General features: G+C 40.3%; 1 protein-coding gene across 2 annotated transcripts in view; it reads right to left on the bottom strand.

Moving 5' to 3' along the window:
• Window positions 1-17,023, bottom strand: part of LOC136876053 (stromal membrane-associated protein 1) — a 213,675-nt gene that overhangs the window by 61,116 nt on the left and 135,536 nt on the right. The window contains exon 6 of one of the 2 annotated variants that reach the window (XM_067149679.2): window positions 11,410-11,539. In XM_067149679.2, coding sequence (XP_067005780.1) covers window positions 11,410-11,539 — 130 coding nt within the window. The remainder of the gene's footprint in view (window positions 1-11,409; window positions 11,540-17,023) is intronic. The other variant, XM_067149678.2, reaches the window with a different exon arrangement.

Here is a 17,023-nt window from a genome sequence, read left to right as displayed (position 1 = left end):
GAGTAGCGAGACTGGCGGAATCTGGAGGTAAGCTAATGTACGATATGCCTAGAACATGTTTACTTGTGACCAGAAAACTAAAATGCCTTCTGTTGCAGGAACACTGTTCAAAGGACTTAGTGGCAGCCAAGATAAAACTTTGAAATTGGGAAGGCCCCAGAGAAATAACCATAGGCTCTGCATACCTCCCATATGACTCAACTAATCTGCCCCCATCAGTAGTTGAGAACCTAATTTGCAACGCAAAGAGGAAAGGCGAACACCTAGTCCTTGGAGCAGATGCAAATTCACATCACACGGCATGGGGCAGCACGAACTGCAATGCAAGAGATGAGTCTTCAATAGCGTTTATTATTATAGACTCATTCCATGGCAATTGTCCTCTGAAAGAAAAAAAAAAAGTACGGTGGTGGAACAACAAACTAGCCAAAATGAAAAAAGAGGTTAGGATGTTGTATAGAATATCATCTAGAAACGGTATGTGGGACATACATCATAGGAAACTCACTGAGTGTAACCTAGAGATACGGAAAGCAAAAAGAAAATCTTGGAGACTGTTCTGTGAGAAAGTGGAATCACACACTGAAACAGCAAGGCTCCAGAAGGCTCTGAAAGCAACCCATATAAATCAGGTGGGGACACTGGAGAAACCAGATGGGTCGTTTACTCAGGCAGGAAAAGACACACTGGAGATGCTAATAGCGTGTCACTTTCCTGAGGCTGAGCAGATGACAGAAGAAGAAACGGTTGGAACAGAGACCAGAGACCAGAGCTCGAAGAGCAGACAAACTGTGCCAACAGAATAATAAAACACAACCATTTAAAATGGGCAATCGACATGTTTCACCCTATAAAGGCTCCGAGGCCAGATGAGATACTTCCGATACTCCTACAGGAAGGACTGGAGATGCTCGTCAATGCCCTGACGGACCTCTTCAGAGCTAGTCTAGCTTTCGGGTAATCATGGTCTGAAGCTAAAGCAGTATTCCTACCGAAGCCTGGAAGGGCAAACTATGCCCAAGCCAAAGCATACAGAGCATTATGTTTAACCTTGTTCATGCTGAAAGCAATGGAGAAAATTCTGGACAAATATATCAGAAGAACGGTGCAACTGAACTCAACGTTACATGAAAATCAGTTTGCATACAGACCTGGCAGATCCACTGAAGTAGCCCTCCATCAGTTGGTTTGTAAATTAGAGGAAAGCCTAGAATATAAAAAATTGCACTGGCGGCATTTCTAGATATGACTATGATCAAAGCATTGGAAAAAAGCATAGCGAGTTAAACCATCGTCAAATGGATTAAATCCATGTTAGACGGAAGGAAGATTAAAAGCAACCCTGTTTGAAGAAACGCCGACGGTTAGGGCCACCCGAGGCTGTGCTCAGGGAGGAGTTCTTTCGCCTCTGCTGTGGAACCTCGTGGTGAACAAAATCATAGCTATGCTCAAAGAACAGGGTTGCTATACACAAGAATATGCAGATGACCTAGTGATTGTGGTGCGAGGTAAGGTGATGAGTGTTATCCTAGGGCTGGTACTTGTGTCTAGAAGTACACGGAGCAGTGCACGATTTGCTCCCTAACGGTACTAGTCAACAGTACTATATTACTAGCATGTCCAACAACACAACTACAAAAAGGGAGTATCTGCACCTATTTAATATCATAACGAGATTAGTATTAAAGAAACTAATAACACACTACAATATTTCGATGTAAATCATTCAACATCTCAACTGTATGAATGCACAAGACAAACAATTCACATCATTGAATATTCTACAGTAGAATGGTTGGTACAAACGTACTGTACCTGTAATGTATGCAACGCTTTATCAACATTAATTAAACTCCAAAGTGTACCTCAAGAATACTATGAACATTTTAAGTTATAGAAAATGTATTTTAACAAATTATGTGTTACGAACAGCACACCAGAATTTTAAGTAGCTTATAGATGCCACATAAACATCGACACTTGTTTTTTAAAACCAGAGGACACTTAATATCAATGTATATTTTAATATCATCACTCATATCACATGACATTCTTCATTGGATTGAGTAATGTTTTTAAAGTATATGTTAACTTTAGATCTTATGACCAGCTGAGGATGACCTCTGTGAAGGTCAAAAGTGGTATTGTATAGTAACACGATATATAACAAAGTATTGATTAGGTGGAAGGTACCCATTCTTTGTAATTGTGAATACCATGTATCAATACAGACATGAAACTGATAGAGTATAATACCTTGACTGCAGTTGCTTATTCCCCAACTTTACGTTACAGTCTCTTCAGGCATTTTCTTGTGATGCCCGTACATTCAGTACATACACATTACAGACAGTGGCGGCTCGTGAAAAAATCGTCCTACGTGCTACAAAAAACAAGCTAAATACGCTGTTTTAAATCTGCATATTGCCATGATGAACAACGCATACTTCAAACTTGGTAATAATAATAATAATAATAATAATAATAATAATAATAATAATAATAATACAACTTTTCCCACGATTTATAACTCAGAACAAACAAAAACAACATTAATTTGGAAGCAGATGAATTCTTCGACAACTGTCTACGAGATAAATAATTAATTGGAGAAATATTGTTTTTACTAACCTAATGGCGCAACTTACATCAGTGCAAATAGAATCGTGGGAATATAGATCCCCACTAAGAACACTAATTTAATTTCACTTTATATACACTACAGTGGATAAATAATTTGATAAATCTTCGTATAAACTTTAGCACTAACCCAATGACAGAAAAAACACGCACCAGTAATATAACCGCGAGATTAAAAACCGCACAAAGCAACTGAAAGAGCCACCAACTGATTCATTGAGACCTGCCCTATTACCAGAGTAAATGTCCGGCTCCATGGCTAAATGGTTAGCGCGCTGGCCTTTGGTCACAGGGATCCCGGGTTCGATTCCCGGCAGGGTCTGGAATTTTAACCATCATTGGGTGTACGTGTTGTCTTCATCATCATTTCATCCTCATCACGACTTGCAGGTCGCCTACGGGAGTCAAATCAAAAGATCTGCATCTGGCGAGTCGAACATGTCCTCGGATACTTCCGGCACTAAAAGCCATATGCTATTTCATTTCACCAGAGTAAATGACATTGTAATGCGGGATAACATTTAGGGTCAGTCAAAGATTCTTTGACTCACCTACGAATTCCTTATTTTTGACACAAAAGGAAGATGGATATTTTAATAAGCATGTGTGAGATAGATTGCCTCCACTTACGCTTTACTTTCGAGCCCAGACGATGCTACTCTCTAGTGGCAGGTTCGCTTACCACGTTCAACATAAGCACGGCCGACTGGATCCCTCGCTGCGCTCCAAGGAGCTAGCTAGAGCGACGCATCAAGTCGGCCGTGAACATAAGGGTAGCAGGCAACGAGCTAGCTCTTTCTAGCTCGTTGGTAGCAGGAGACATCGAGTAATTCTACCCCCTTGCGGGAGAGGAAGTAACTATAAACGGGATCAGTGAAAGTTGATCCCGGTTTACGGTATACTCCGCCGGCTAGGGGGAATGTTGCAAGCTTGGCTGCGCCTGCGTATTGCTTCCTTCAGGCTACAGGCAAGGGCTCACTTCACATGAGCACGAGCCTTGTTCCCCGGGAGAACGGCGCTAGGTGTTCGACAGATCTCGTCCTGATTTTCACAAAACACAAATTCATATCGTACTCAAAATAACGAAAAGGCACCAGGATAATTGTACTGTACATAAATAATATTCCTTACAGTTCCAAGCTACGTGCTGGAGCCCGGTAGCACGTACTGACCGGCCGCCACTGATTACAGAAAATAAAAAGTGCATTTCTTTGTTACTGCGTTCACGGCCAATACAGAAATACCATTTTTTTTTTTTTAAATTTACCTAGCTATGTGCAGACAAAACTCTTTATTTCATATATAGATCAGCATGTTAATCCATTCATTGAATTTTGATTGGTTGGTTAATCTACAATGACTTAGCAAATGTCATGGGTTAGTCACCTAATAGCGTGTGGGGCCTCCTCTGGCCCAGCGAACTGCAGTGAGACGCTGTGGAAGTGAGTCGACAAGTCCCTGGTAGTCCTCTGGACGCAGCTGACACCAAATCGTTTGCAGAGCGGCCGCCAATGCTGGTCTGTTCGTGGGTGCACGATTCATGGCACGGAGCCTGCGTTCCAGGACATCCCAGATATGCTCGATAGGGTTCATATCGGGGCTCCTGGGTGGCCATGGCAGTCGTTGGACCTCTGCTGCATGTTCCTGGAACCATTCCCGGGCGACGTGGGAGCGATGTGACGGCGAGTTATCTTGAAACACCGCAGAACTGTCCGGGCGCTGGAAGGCCAAAAATGGGTGGAGATGGTCTCCGAGCAGCTCAACATACTGCGTACCATTCAAAGTCTCTTCCAGAACAACTAGGGGGCCCATTCCATATCAGGAAAATGCACCCCAGACCATAAAAGACACACCTTCGAGGCAGGGGGGGATCCATCGCTTCATGTGGTCTGTGCCATACACGGTGCCTCCCATCGGCATGGTGCAGTTGAAATTGTGATTCGTCCGACCATATCACGTTATGCGATTGTTCCAGTGTCCACCCCTGGTGAATGGCGATAAATGCGCATCGTTGCGCCCAATGACGTTGGGTTAACAGTGGCACCCGTGTGCGGCGCCGGCTCCCATACTCCATAGAACCCATGTTCTTATGGACTGTCCACTAGGAGACGTGTCTAGCATGGCCTGTGTTGAATTAAGCTGTGATTTGTTGCACGGTTGCCCGTCTGTCACTACTGACAATCCGTCTCAAGATGTCGCCGGTCACGGTCATCGAGGGTGGCTGGACGACCGGTCGTTCGTCTGTTGTGGACGGTGACACCCGCATTCAACCATTCACGATGCACCCTGGACACGGTTGATCGTGTGAAGCCGAATTCCCGCACCACTTCCGAAATCGCACTTCCCATCCGTCAGGCACCGACCACCATACCCCGTTCGAACGGTGTCAGCTCACGACGACGTTCCATGTTACACCTGTCACATGCACAGCCACTGCTCACAAGGTCTCCTATACAACTGCCGCTAGCACAGGGGGTGTGTGGTGCGCAGACAACACACCTGTGCATCAGTACTCCACTATCCCATGACATTTGCTCAGTCGGTGAACATTGTATCTAATGGGTCAAGTGCTTGATGCCCAACAGGTAAGTTAGTCTTTTATAATACATAGTAGACCTAGCTGAAGGTGTACTGCCAACTTTCAGCAAGTAACTCTTCACTGATTAACTAAAGTACCGAATAGGTGGATGTATAACATTTTCATGTGTGTATAGGTCTTGTGGCAACGATGGGATAGGAAATGCCTGGGAGTGGGAAGGAATCGGCCGTGGCCTTAATTAAGGTCCAGCCCAACATTTGCCTGGTGTGAAAATAGGAAACCATGGAAAACAATCTTCAGGACTGCCGACAGTGGGGTTCGAACCCACTGTCTCCCAAATACAAGCTCACAGCCGCACTATCCTAACTGCATGGTCATTTCACTCCTGCGTAGTTACTGTCGTTAGATTGTGGAATACCCTCCCTGCTAACATTAGAGATCTGCATTCTCGTAGAGATTTAAGATGGACTGCCCAAATCACTTGCGGAATGATTCTAGCCAAGTTGTATGATGAGTGAAGTGTGAACGAACATATTTTCCGAACAATTAGAAATATATTTGTAGTTATAGGCCTTTTATTATTATGATTATTAGTTTTACAATTGTTATATTTCATTTATATTATGTTTACATTCTTTAATTATTTCTATCTCCATATTTGCTATTAGTACTACTACTACATTACTTAATTTTTCATGGTTTGCTGTAACTGTTTACTATTTCTGTTACAAACTCATCATCATCATCATCATCATCATCTTCCTTCCAAGTATTGGGCCATGTGTCGCGTTACGGTCTTGCATTTTACTTTTTGCAAGACTTGAAAGCAATCAAATGTCCTTCCGACGGGTTGCTAGCCTGAAGGAAGTAAGACCATTGGTGGGGCTGCCACCTCTCAGCTAATGGACTAGCTGAAATTACAGCATTTCCTCCATAATGGATGTAACGGTTATACCGCTGTGACTCTGTCGACAGGGCCTCATCTGTGGGAACAGGTTTTTTCATCTCGGGAAGGTGAGGTTGGTCTTTGGGCAGGAGAGGTTATGTCATAATCATCATCATCCTTCCAAGTACTGGACCATGTGGCCCGTTATGGTCTTGCATTTTCTTTCCATCGCTTCATTGGACGTCCTATAGATCTGTCTTCTTGGTTGATAGCGTAAGATCTCCTTTGGTAGTCTTCCAGATTCCATCCTTTGAACATGACGTTTCCAGTTTTCTTGGTAATCACAGATGTAACTCATTACTGATTTCACATTCAGTCCCTTAAGCACATCTTTATTTCTTATACGATCCCATTTCGTATAGCCTGCTGTTCTGCGCATGAACGTCATTTCACGTGCTGTAATTCTGGAAATGTCTTGAGTTCTTATTGCCCATGCCTCACTGCCGTAGCATAGGGTTGGTCTGGCTAAAGTGTTATAAAGACTTAAGCGAGTGTGTTTTTGGACAAGAGATGGCTTCATGATATGATTTATGATTCCTGTTGTTCTGGTAAATTTGGTTATTTTTACAGAGATATCAATTTCCCCTTGGTAAGATAAATTGTATCCCAGATAATTGAATTTGTTGACTCTTTCCAAAATTTTATTATCTAAACAGATTTTACTCGGGATAGGGTCCTTCCCCTTAAAGGCCATTATTTTGCTCTTTTGTGGTGAAATGATCATGTCGAATTTTGAAGAGACTTTCTGGAGATTAAATACTGACCACTGAAGATCATCTTCTGATGATGCTACCAATGCAACATCATCAGCAAAGAATATGGCATCTAGATGTGTGAGATATCTGGTGACTGGGATTGATCCATGCCTTTCATGCCTCCATTCCTGTATTGTGTTGTTCTTATAGATTATGAACAACAAAGGAGAAAGTCCACAACCTTGTCTCACACCTCTGCTGATCGGTTTCCATTCAGTCTGATGATAATCTAACTTTATTGCAATAAGGTTGTCACTGTACATGTTGTATATGTTATCTATTAACTGTTGTGGGACATTATCTTCTGCTAAGATATTAAGAAGTCTGTTCCTGTTAACTAGGTCAAAGGCTTTCTTAAAATCAACAAATGCTATGCGAGTTTCCAAGTTAAATTCCCTGCGTTTTTCGACTAAGATTTTCAAGGTAAAGTAAGCATCAGCACATGAGCGCCCCTTTCGAAATCCATGTTGTTCATTTACAATCACATTTTCATAATACCTGAATAATTTTTCTCTGACAATATTAGAGTAAATTTTGTAACCCGAGTTGAATATACTTATCCCTCTGTAATTTCCACAATCTTTCACACTGCCCTTCTTATGAAGAGGAATAACTATAGCTTTTTGCCAATTCTCTGGTGGTCTGTTGCCATTCCAAATTAAATTGATGAATTTGAGAAATCTTTGCTTGAAGATGTCACTGGAATGCTTGAATAATTCTGCATTTATTGAATCTTCTCCAGATGCTTTTTCATTTCTAAGATTTGTGAGTATTAGCTCCAGTTCTTCGAGTGTAATGGTTTCCGAAGACTTGTTAAGAGATGTTGGCAGAAGAAATGGCTCAATACTTGAACCTCTCCAAAGGTTCCAAAAATAAATGAGCCACTCCGTTAGAGGTATTGCATTAATGCGTATGTCTTCTTTTACATCATTAATCAGTTTTTTGAGTATTTTATAGGTCCATGGTTGCAGTCTTGTTATATCAGTCTCCAGTTGTGAAACAAAGTTTTCCCAACTCTTTCTGTGCTTTATCTGCACTTCCCTTTTTGCTATTGTTCTCTTGTGGTGATACTCTATTTTATCTTCTAATTTGCCAGTTGACAAAAGTTTTTTATAAGCATTTCTTTTGTCTGAAATAACTTTTTCAATCTCTTTATCCCAGATTCTTAAACCCTTTTTCCTCTGCCATTTTTTTCTTAACTCCCAAACTCTCAAAAGCAGACTGCTTTAAAATTGAACACAAATTGGACCAATCCATTTCCACGTTGTCACTAATTGGTGTCATCTGTGTAAGATTATTAAGTCTGTTCTGGTACAGCCATTTTATACTGGGGTCTCTTAATAGGTTAACCTTGTAAGAAGTTTTAATTTCTTGTGTTGTTTGTTTCTTTCATACCATCTAGGCCTCAGATGAATAGGTGCTACTAATAGATAGGGATCAGTTTCCAATTCAGGGCCTCGATAGACTCTTGTATCCAAGACTAAATCTGCCAATTTACCATTACAAATTTTATAATCTATAATCGATTTCTGATTTCGTGCAGACCACGTATACTTGTGGGTGTCCTTGTGTGGGAACATTGTGTTCATAATCACCGATTGAAGACAGTGAAATCTATTAATTTCGTTCCATTGTTATTACGGGCTGTTTCTCCATGGGTTCCGATGCGATTCTGAATTTTGTCATTACCAACTCTGGCACTGAAGTCTCCCAGTAATAGTAGCATATCTTGTTTGTTAATTTTATTGACTATCTTTTGTAGATCATTATAGAACCCATCACTTTCGCTTGAATTGCCATCCACTGGAGTGTATACCACTATAACTGTAAGATAACCCCTGAACAGTTTTAGTCTTAACTGGATAATCCTTTCATTCCAAAAGGTGTAGCTATCAATTGTTGATCTTAATCTTTTGTGTACCATGAGCAGTACACCCGCCTGTGCTCTAGTATCTCTGTCAACCCCACTGTAAAACTGTAAATAATTTACTGTCTCTTTTGATCCCTGAAGCTTTCTTTTTGTTTCTGAAATTGCTGCAATTAAATTTTTTTTCTTCTTTTTCTTTCGAGAATGTTGTCCAGCTGGTAATCTTTGTCTGAGATACCTTTTACATTCCAGGCAGCACATTTAAAAGTATTTTTCTTCTTCCAATCTTTGTCCATTCACTGTCCTTTTCCTTGCCAGGAGAGGTTATGTATTCCACATAAAGTTAATTTTGGATAATATACAGAACAATAACAAATAGGTTAATATGCCAAGTTCTTCACGGTATAGATAAAATACATATAAACAGTCTTACTAATAAACGGTGTATAACTTTTATACAAGGTTTATACACCGTTTACGCGAAATTCGTTACTAATAAACCGTATATAAGCCTCCTGTGTATACCTCTGTTATAGTTATTCACTGAATTGCTTATACAGTCCAGGACCCTTGTATAAGCGTTGTATAGCAGCGTGTAGCGGAAAAAAGAAACGAGTGAGCAGTTTATTTTCGTGGTATTTATTGTCGCCAGTAATATAATCGTTGTAAAATATTCGACTTATCCATTTAACATTGAACACACGTGGAAAGAATGACGATAACGTTGATGATCTTAACGATATTTTAAACATAGAAGACATACGGTACACCATTCAGAGGTTATGGAAGCTAGACATCTTCGTAAAGTAAAACACTTTAAAGAGACGGAATGACAATGAATAACTATAAAAGAAATGATGGTTGGGCGTATTTTTGTGTAATAATGTGTTACAGCTTAATAGACCTTTGATATTGCGAGTTTATTATACACTATCTGCCCCTACAAAGATCTTTCTCAATTGAGTACCTACCGTATAAAAGGGGACATATTCCTCGAGATAAAAAGTGGCATAACTTGAAAACCATATGTAATATGATTTCCATACGTTGTAGTTTAATATGCAGAAATATGATGTACAAATGCCTAATAGAAACTTTTTTGATCAAACCTTTCTTTTAAGCTACAAAACAGTTTTTCCTTTCTCCTGAAAAGTAAGAATTTTGGAATGTGTACCCTTTTCAACTCGCCGATTCAATTACAATTGCTTGCGTTTTCCGAACTACCCCAGTTTGGAGCTTTTGATATTTTCTTAAGCTTTTCCATTTCATTTTAGCGTCCATTACACATGCAAGCTGAAGAAATATTGATATCAATATAAGTCAATTTCCAGCTGTCTCACGGAATGACAATGAATAACTATAAAAGAAATGATGGTTGGGCGTATGTTTGTATAATAATGTGTTACTGCTTAATAGACTTAAAATTGCGAGTTTATTATACATTATCTGTCTCTACAAAGATCTTAGATCTTTCTCAAATTTGAGTATAAAAAGGGACATATTCCTTGACATAAAAAATGATATAACTTGAAAACCGTACGTAATATGATTTCCATAGTTTGTAGTTGAATACGTAGAAATATGATGTATAAATGCCTAATAGAAACTTTTTTGATCTAACCTTTCGTTTAGCTACAAAACAGGTTTTCCTTTCTCCTGAAAAGTAAGGATTTTGGAATGTGTACCCTTTTCAACTCGCCGATTCAATTACAATTGATTACGTTTTCCGTACTATCCCTGATCTTTTCTTAAGCCATTCCATTTATTTTTTTGGCGTTCATTACACAAGCAAGCTGAAGAAATGTTGATATCAGAATAAGCGAATTTCCAGCTGTCTCACTTAGTGTTGCCACTGCCTTTTCGATATGCCGTGCTACTGTGCGACTTTCCGGAAAGTTTTGCTCGTAGATAACCAGCAGAAGCGATCATAAAGGCGGTGAACGTGCGAAATACGTCAGTGAACTGCAGGAAGAGATTCCTACTCCTTGGAACGAGTGTATACGTTTTGTTTAGTAATACAATGCGTATACCCCGTTTATTAGTAAGAAAAATGTAAAACGCTTATACAGAGTTTATTCACTGTATAACTAAACAAGAGTTAAACAACGGTATAAGGACTTTTTATTAGTAAGACCCAAAGTGTATAAAATTTCATAATTTTAAAATATTCACCGCATAAAGGAACTTCAATCTTCAAAGAATATAAAAGACTTGTTTATAATAACCATAGCAACTGTCACTAATCCTTCACAACATCATAATTTTCATATTTTCCAAAAAAACTACTATAAAATTTCAGGACACCAGTAAGTGTATATTACAAAGATGACTAAAGTTTCATAACAACAGCATCAAATCTATATCAATTCTGAAAAAAACAGAATTATAATAGTACTAATACAGAGCTTCTCATGAATGTAATGATATAGTGTAATTTTAATGTTGTGGTTAGGTGTAAGAGAAGGCCTGGAGCTTTAACTTCACCACTTACAAGACAGCCAATAGCAGGCGCCCATTTATCACCTCTCGTACCCTGGCTAAGCACAACGCTGTCTTCAGTCAGGCCTCTCACTCCAACAGCTTGTCAAGGACAAATACTAATATGTTGGTACAGAGAGAATTCTTTACATTCCCAAATAATGATAATTTCAGGTACCCGTACCTTTTAAAACGTACCTGCAAGACTCCTCCCGGAAGTGGTTGAGCCGCCATCATACCGTTGGGAATGGTAGCAGCGGGAGGCATACTGAAGGCCATGTTTGCTGGAGCTGGTTGCTGAGTATAGATGCCACCTACAGAATATATTTAACAGCATTCCATACTTCACATTTCATTGAATGTTTTGCAACAATTATTATAAAATAATAGATCTATGCACTACACAAGAAAGGCAACATGAAAAAAATCAACTAAAGAGGAGCAACTGGTAACCTACAACATTTTCTCACTTGCTATCTTGGATCATCAAGGGTTATAAACTTCATGTTATTGGTCCGTATTGAACTGAGATTACATATAAATTATAAACATAAAAATAGGTGGAAAATTTTTATGTTTATAATTTATATGTATCCTGGATCATTTAGAAGCAAAAGTCGAGCATCAAATATGTGAATACTGAGGGGGCTTTAGGAAAAGTCTCAACAGCCGACCAGATCCATAACCTCAAAACGATCATCAGGTATCGTACTCTACAGGTCCAACAAACAGTATGTGTCAACTTTTATGGACATATGACTGGATAGACCAGTCATACAAAACCCAAGATAATGTTCCAAGGACATCTCTTTGCATTCTTGAGAAGATCAAAGAGATTAACAGATTAATGGGAACAGGCTACAGCCCAGTGAGAATGGGCACGAATCCAAGGGGATCATTCTAGACTATCTAGACCATTCTAACGATGTGAAAACTGCAAGGATTCAAATAGAACAGTTAAAGGAAATTGCCAAACAGTTGATGTTATAAAAACACAAGTAACGACTAACATAAAAGATCCACCATTAAAACTCCAGACAAAACATGGCAAATTAGCCAAGTAGAAAAATGTAGTTATCTGTGCGAGATCATCACGAAAAATGGGCTGGTCAAGGAAGCACGTAGGGAATTAAAACGCAAACTTGAAATAGCATACCAAACATCACACATCATCTACAACAAAAAAAATGCCTTTCCCAAAACGCAAAGATACCTCATTATGAAACAGTTCTGGAAACTGTAGTTATGTATGTAGCCAAAATCCTATCCCTATATGCCAATAAATGACTCCTCAAAGAACTGGAGAAAAAAGTATGATCAGAACAAAGTTAGAAATAGTATTATTTTTTATTTTTTTATTTTTTTATTTTGCTACTTGCTTTACGTCGCACCGACACAGATAGGTCTTATTGCGACGATGTGACAGGAAGGAATCTGCCGTGGCCTTAAGGTACAGCCCCAGCATTTGCCTGGTGTGAAAATGGGAAACCACGGAAAACCATTTTCAGGGCTGCCGACAGTGGGGTTCGAACCTACTATCTCCCGAATACTGGATACTGGCCGCACTTAAGCGACTACAGCTATCGAGCTCGGCGAAATAGTATTTCAGGAAGGAAATTGAGTACAAAAGCATTCAAACAGAATAGAGATAGTTTGGACATGTTAAGAGGATGCAGGGAAAGAGAACAAGAGGTAGATCAAAAAGGAACTTGAAAGAACACAGTTGAGCAGCAGCAGTGGTGGTTGGACAGAGGAAGATGGAACATTCCAATCTGGCTGGCACCGAAAAACGGGAAACTGAACAACTACAATATGGCCTCGGCTATCACGAGCAGGCATTTTGATTTTGACACATTCAGGCTCATCATCTATGGAGGAAAAAATAAACTTCCTGCATGAAAAGTAATTTCAAATTTCAAATGAACATGTTAATGTCCAAGGTCGACAGAATTACTGCAGTTGCTACTTGCACCAAAACTACAATTTTAGCTCACAAAATGAGCATTATTTTATTGAGAAAGTATCAAGCCTGCAGAATTCCATCTTGCCCGAATCATATTCTACACTGAAACACCCACAATATGTCACTCCAATAGTTCTATCTTATGGTTATACAGAGCATATCTGTGATGACGTTCCAAATTTTCAGGGACGATGGAGGAAGGCAAATGGATCAATTTGAGACAAGGAACCATAGTCCAGAAACAATCGAGTCAAAAGTTAAGCAAAATTTTACTCATTTAAGTTTACCTTCACAGGTATCATCACAAGCTGTTCCATTTACAACAAATGTGTCCGCTTGTGTCAATGGCATCATCACACACAGTTCTCTTGTACCTATTCTAATATCCCCGGTGTCGTTTGAACAGCATCGTAAGCAGTGACAATTCTTGTCAAGAGGTCCTCTTCAGTCTCGACAGGTGTCTCGTTCACACGGCCCCACAAGAAGAAATGAAGTGGGGTGAGATCAGGTGAACGAGCTGTCCACGAAACAGGATCTCTTCTTCCTATCCACTTTGCAGGGTTTATTTAATCCAGGTGTCCAAAGTGAGGTGGGGCTCCATCATGTTGAAACACATCAGGGCAAGTGGAATGAGCACCACTGTGCACACTGCTGCATTTAGGGGGGAAGAAGAAGAAACGGGCTTTAGTACATAATCATTGACTATGCCTGCCCACAGACTGGCAGAAAGTTTGTGCTGGTGGCTCTTCACAACTGCCCAAACATGACTATTGTGACCATTTAGCAATCTGTACCGTACAGTGAAAAGCACATATGCTAGAGAGTGAGGATCACTGGCTGACTCGAGGTGCGAAGTCAGCAGAACTCAAAGCCTGCACTTTCTGTGGATAGTAGGGATGTAGCTGCATTTCATGTAATACTCGCCACACACTCGTACGCGAAACATTCATTTCACGTGCAACTGCTCGAGTGCTGATTCCAGGCGCCTCATCCAAGCGAGCAAGCACTGCACTTTCTAAGTCAGGAGTCCCTGTAATTCGTCATCCTCATTGGTGATTGTACTGTGGTACCAATTGCCTTGTTTCACTTAATCGTTGGAACATCTGTGGAAACATCATGTGAGCCGCATGTCTCCTACATGGATATGTACAACCGTTCGGCTTCTCTGCTGCTTCCATTTGCTTGCCCATACACGAGCACCATATCTGCAAGTTCAGTACATTCGGAGGTATCAGAGTGATTTTTGCTTAAAATTTTGATTGGCGGCCGCAGTGGTGTAGTGGAAACGGCGTTGTCTACTAATCCTAACTTAACGGGTTCAAACCCGTCTGAGGTCGGTGGCTTTTAAGGATGTTTAAAGGGGACAACCCCATGTCGTTTGCTTCCGGCATGTTAAAGAACTGCTCCGGGACGAAATACCGACACCCCGACGTGTTAAGAATGAACAGATGTTAAACAACAATTTCTGACTCAAACGTTCCTGGAGTACGGTTCCTTATCTCAAATTGATCCATCATCCCCGATCACAACGGATACACCCTGTATGTGGAGCTGACTAACAGAAGGGAATGTTTCAATAAACTGCCATTATTGTGTTGTGCCTTCTGAACAGTCTCGTTTTCTCAGCACAGATCTAGTTGAACGTGCTCGAACTCGTGGCATGTGGAAGGGTGTAGAATTACTTAACCGAAAGAAACATTTTTCTTTTTATAAGGTTCAAAAATCATGGTTGTGAGAAGTTCAATGTATTTTTCTTACAACTGGAAGCTATATCTGGTGGCAATTTCAACACCTGAAACATTGCTCTGAAAGACAGACAGAAATAGGGATAATGAGAGCTCTATGCAAGTCTCTCCCCAATGGATGACCTGGCAAAAATTTCCTACAATGCTTCCAAACAAAATCTTTGTAACTCAGGAGCATTCCTGTTACATAAACGATTTAAAATATTGCTAAATGTTCCATGAAGAATGGTTTACCTTAAAATTGAGCCAGACAAGTCAGGATTTGGGTGAGTTTTGTCTAGTCCACAAAAATTGTTAATATCAGCTTCTATTTATCTCCATCATGCTACTGGTGTGCATACAAACATCTTCATTACAGACTCTTATCCCTTTCAGCATTCAGTCTGCAAGCCTCTCTAAATTAACCAAGTGAATCCATAAGCTCCATTTGCTTTGCCTCATCTGACTCCTGTAAGTTTTAATTTTATTCAATTTTGCCTGAGGCATTAATAAAGTATCGATTAGGTGGTAATAAAATGAAGCTGCTTTATGCGCACAGCTTCATCGATCAAGTTCATTCCTAACTTACTCTCATTCTGAGTACTCTCCTGCCATTTTACCCACATCATTCTCACTACTTTCATGTCTGTTACTTCTAACTCATAGCTAAGATAATCTTAGTCCATCCAGCTTTCACTCCTGTACAGCAAAGACTGGTATTATTATTATTATTATTATTATTATTATTGTATGGCATTTACAAGCATAATGTGTAAAAATATACAATTAACATAAAAATTAAAATATAGAGGTAATTATACTAGAATGTCCAGCTTCGACAACCAGCCCACTGCACTTGGTGTCAATTCATGCAGAGCCCGTAAACCGTCCTTAAATGCTGACAGTGGACAGCTCTCAACAACATGAAGCAATGTCTGTTTCTCAGCACCACACTCACACGCAGCACTTTCACGATATCCCCACTTTTTCATCATATATCGGCACCTGCCGGGGCCTGTTCTGAAACGGTTGAGTTTTGACCACTTATGTCGAGGAAGATTGAAACCTGGCACTTTCTTCGTTGGGTCTTTAATCAGAAAGGCGTTGGTGGGTGGACATTGTTCCCATCGCTGTCTCCATTCTGCTGTCACACTGAATTTTTCATAGGAGTGTAGATCAGTCCCCTCCCGATGGTATCACCACCTTGACGAAGGCAAAATACATTTTACCGGGTGTTTTGGAGGCTTGCGTCTTCAAATGATCCTTAGAGCTATGCCGGCGGGAACATATGCTCCTGGTAGGGCCACCCAAGCCGGACAGGTCTAAGGTGATGATCCAGACTAAGAGTGATACCCTGGTCGTCCAGGTTGGGGGTTGGTACGTGGGGCTAACAACTCCACTACCACAAAACTGCAATTGTTCAGAAACCAAATCAAGATAACCAGATGGTCCCAAACTTACGACTAAAGCGCGCTAAATGGCAACGATATGGATATATCGGAACACGAAATGTGAGAAGTATCTTTCAGGCCGGGGCTAGTAGAACACTGGAGGAGGAATTATTTAAATATCAGATAGATGTGGCAGCATTACAGGAGATAAGATGGAAGACAATCGAGGTGACAGATCTACAGCACTATATTTTGTTCAATAGTGAGGAGGAAGAAAATAGAATAGGAACAGGGTTTATGGTCAAGAAATTGGTCAGTCATAATGTGATTGAATATGAAGCAATAAGCCCCAGACTATGCCGGTTGAGATTGAGAGGGAGATCTGCCAACATATCACTAATTAGTGTCCATGCCCCAACAGAGGATGCCGAAGAGGAAGAGAAAGAACAGTTCTATGAAAAAATGGAGCAAGTATATGACAAGTTGCCCAGGTATGATGTTAAAGTTGTCCTAGGGGATTATAATGCCGAAGTAGGCAAAGGGAAAGAAAACCACCCAGTGGCAGGATATCGCAGTAAACACCAAGAATCCAATGAAAACGGGTGGAAATTGGTGGACTTTGCCTTCAGCAAGGAGCTGGTGATTAAGAGCACAGGTTTTTCCCATAAGGAGATCCATAAAGAGACATGGATATCACCGAATGGTCTGACAAAGAACCAG

Source organism: Anabrus simplex, chromosome 6 (genome assembly GCF_040414725.1).
Source record: "Anabrus simplex isolate iqAnaSimp1 chromosome 6, ASM4041472v1, whole genome shotgun sequence".
NCBI lineage: Eukaryota > Metazoa > Arthropoda > Insecta > Orthoptera > Tettigoniidae > Anabrus > Anabrus simplex.
The sequence above is the reverse complement of the archived record's forward strand: the minus strand, read 5'-3'. Positions and strand labels throughout refer to the sequence as shown.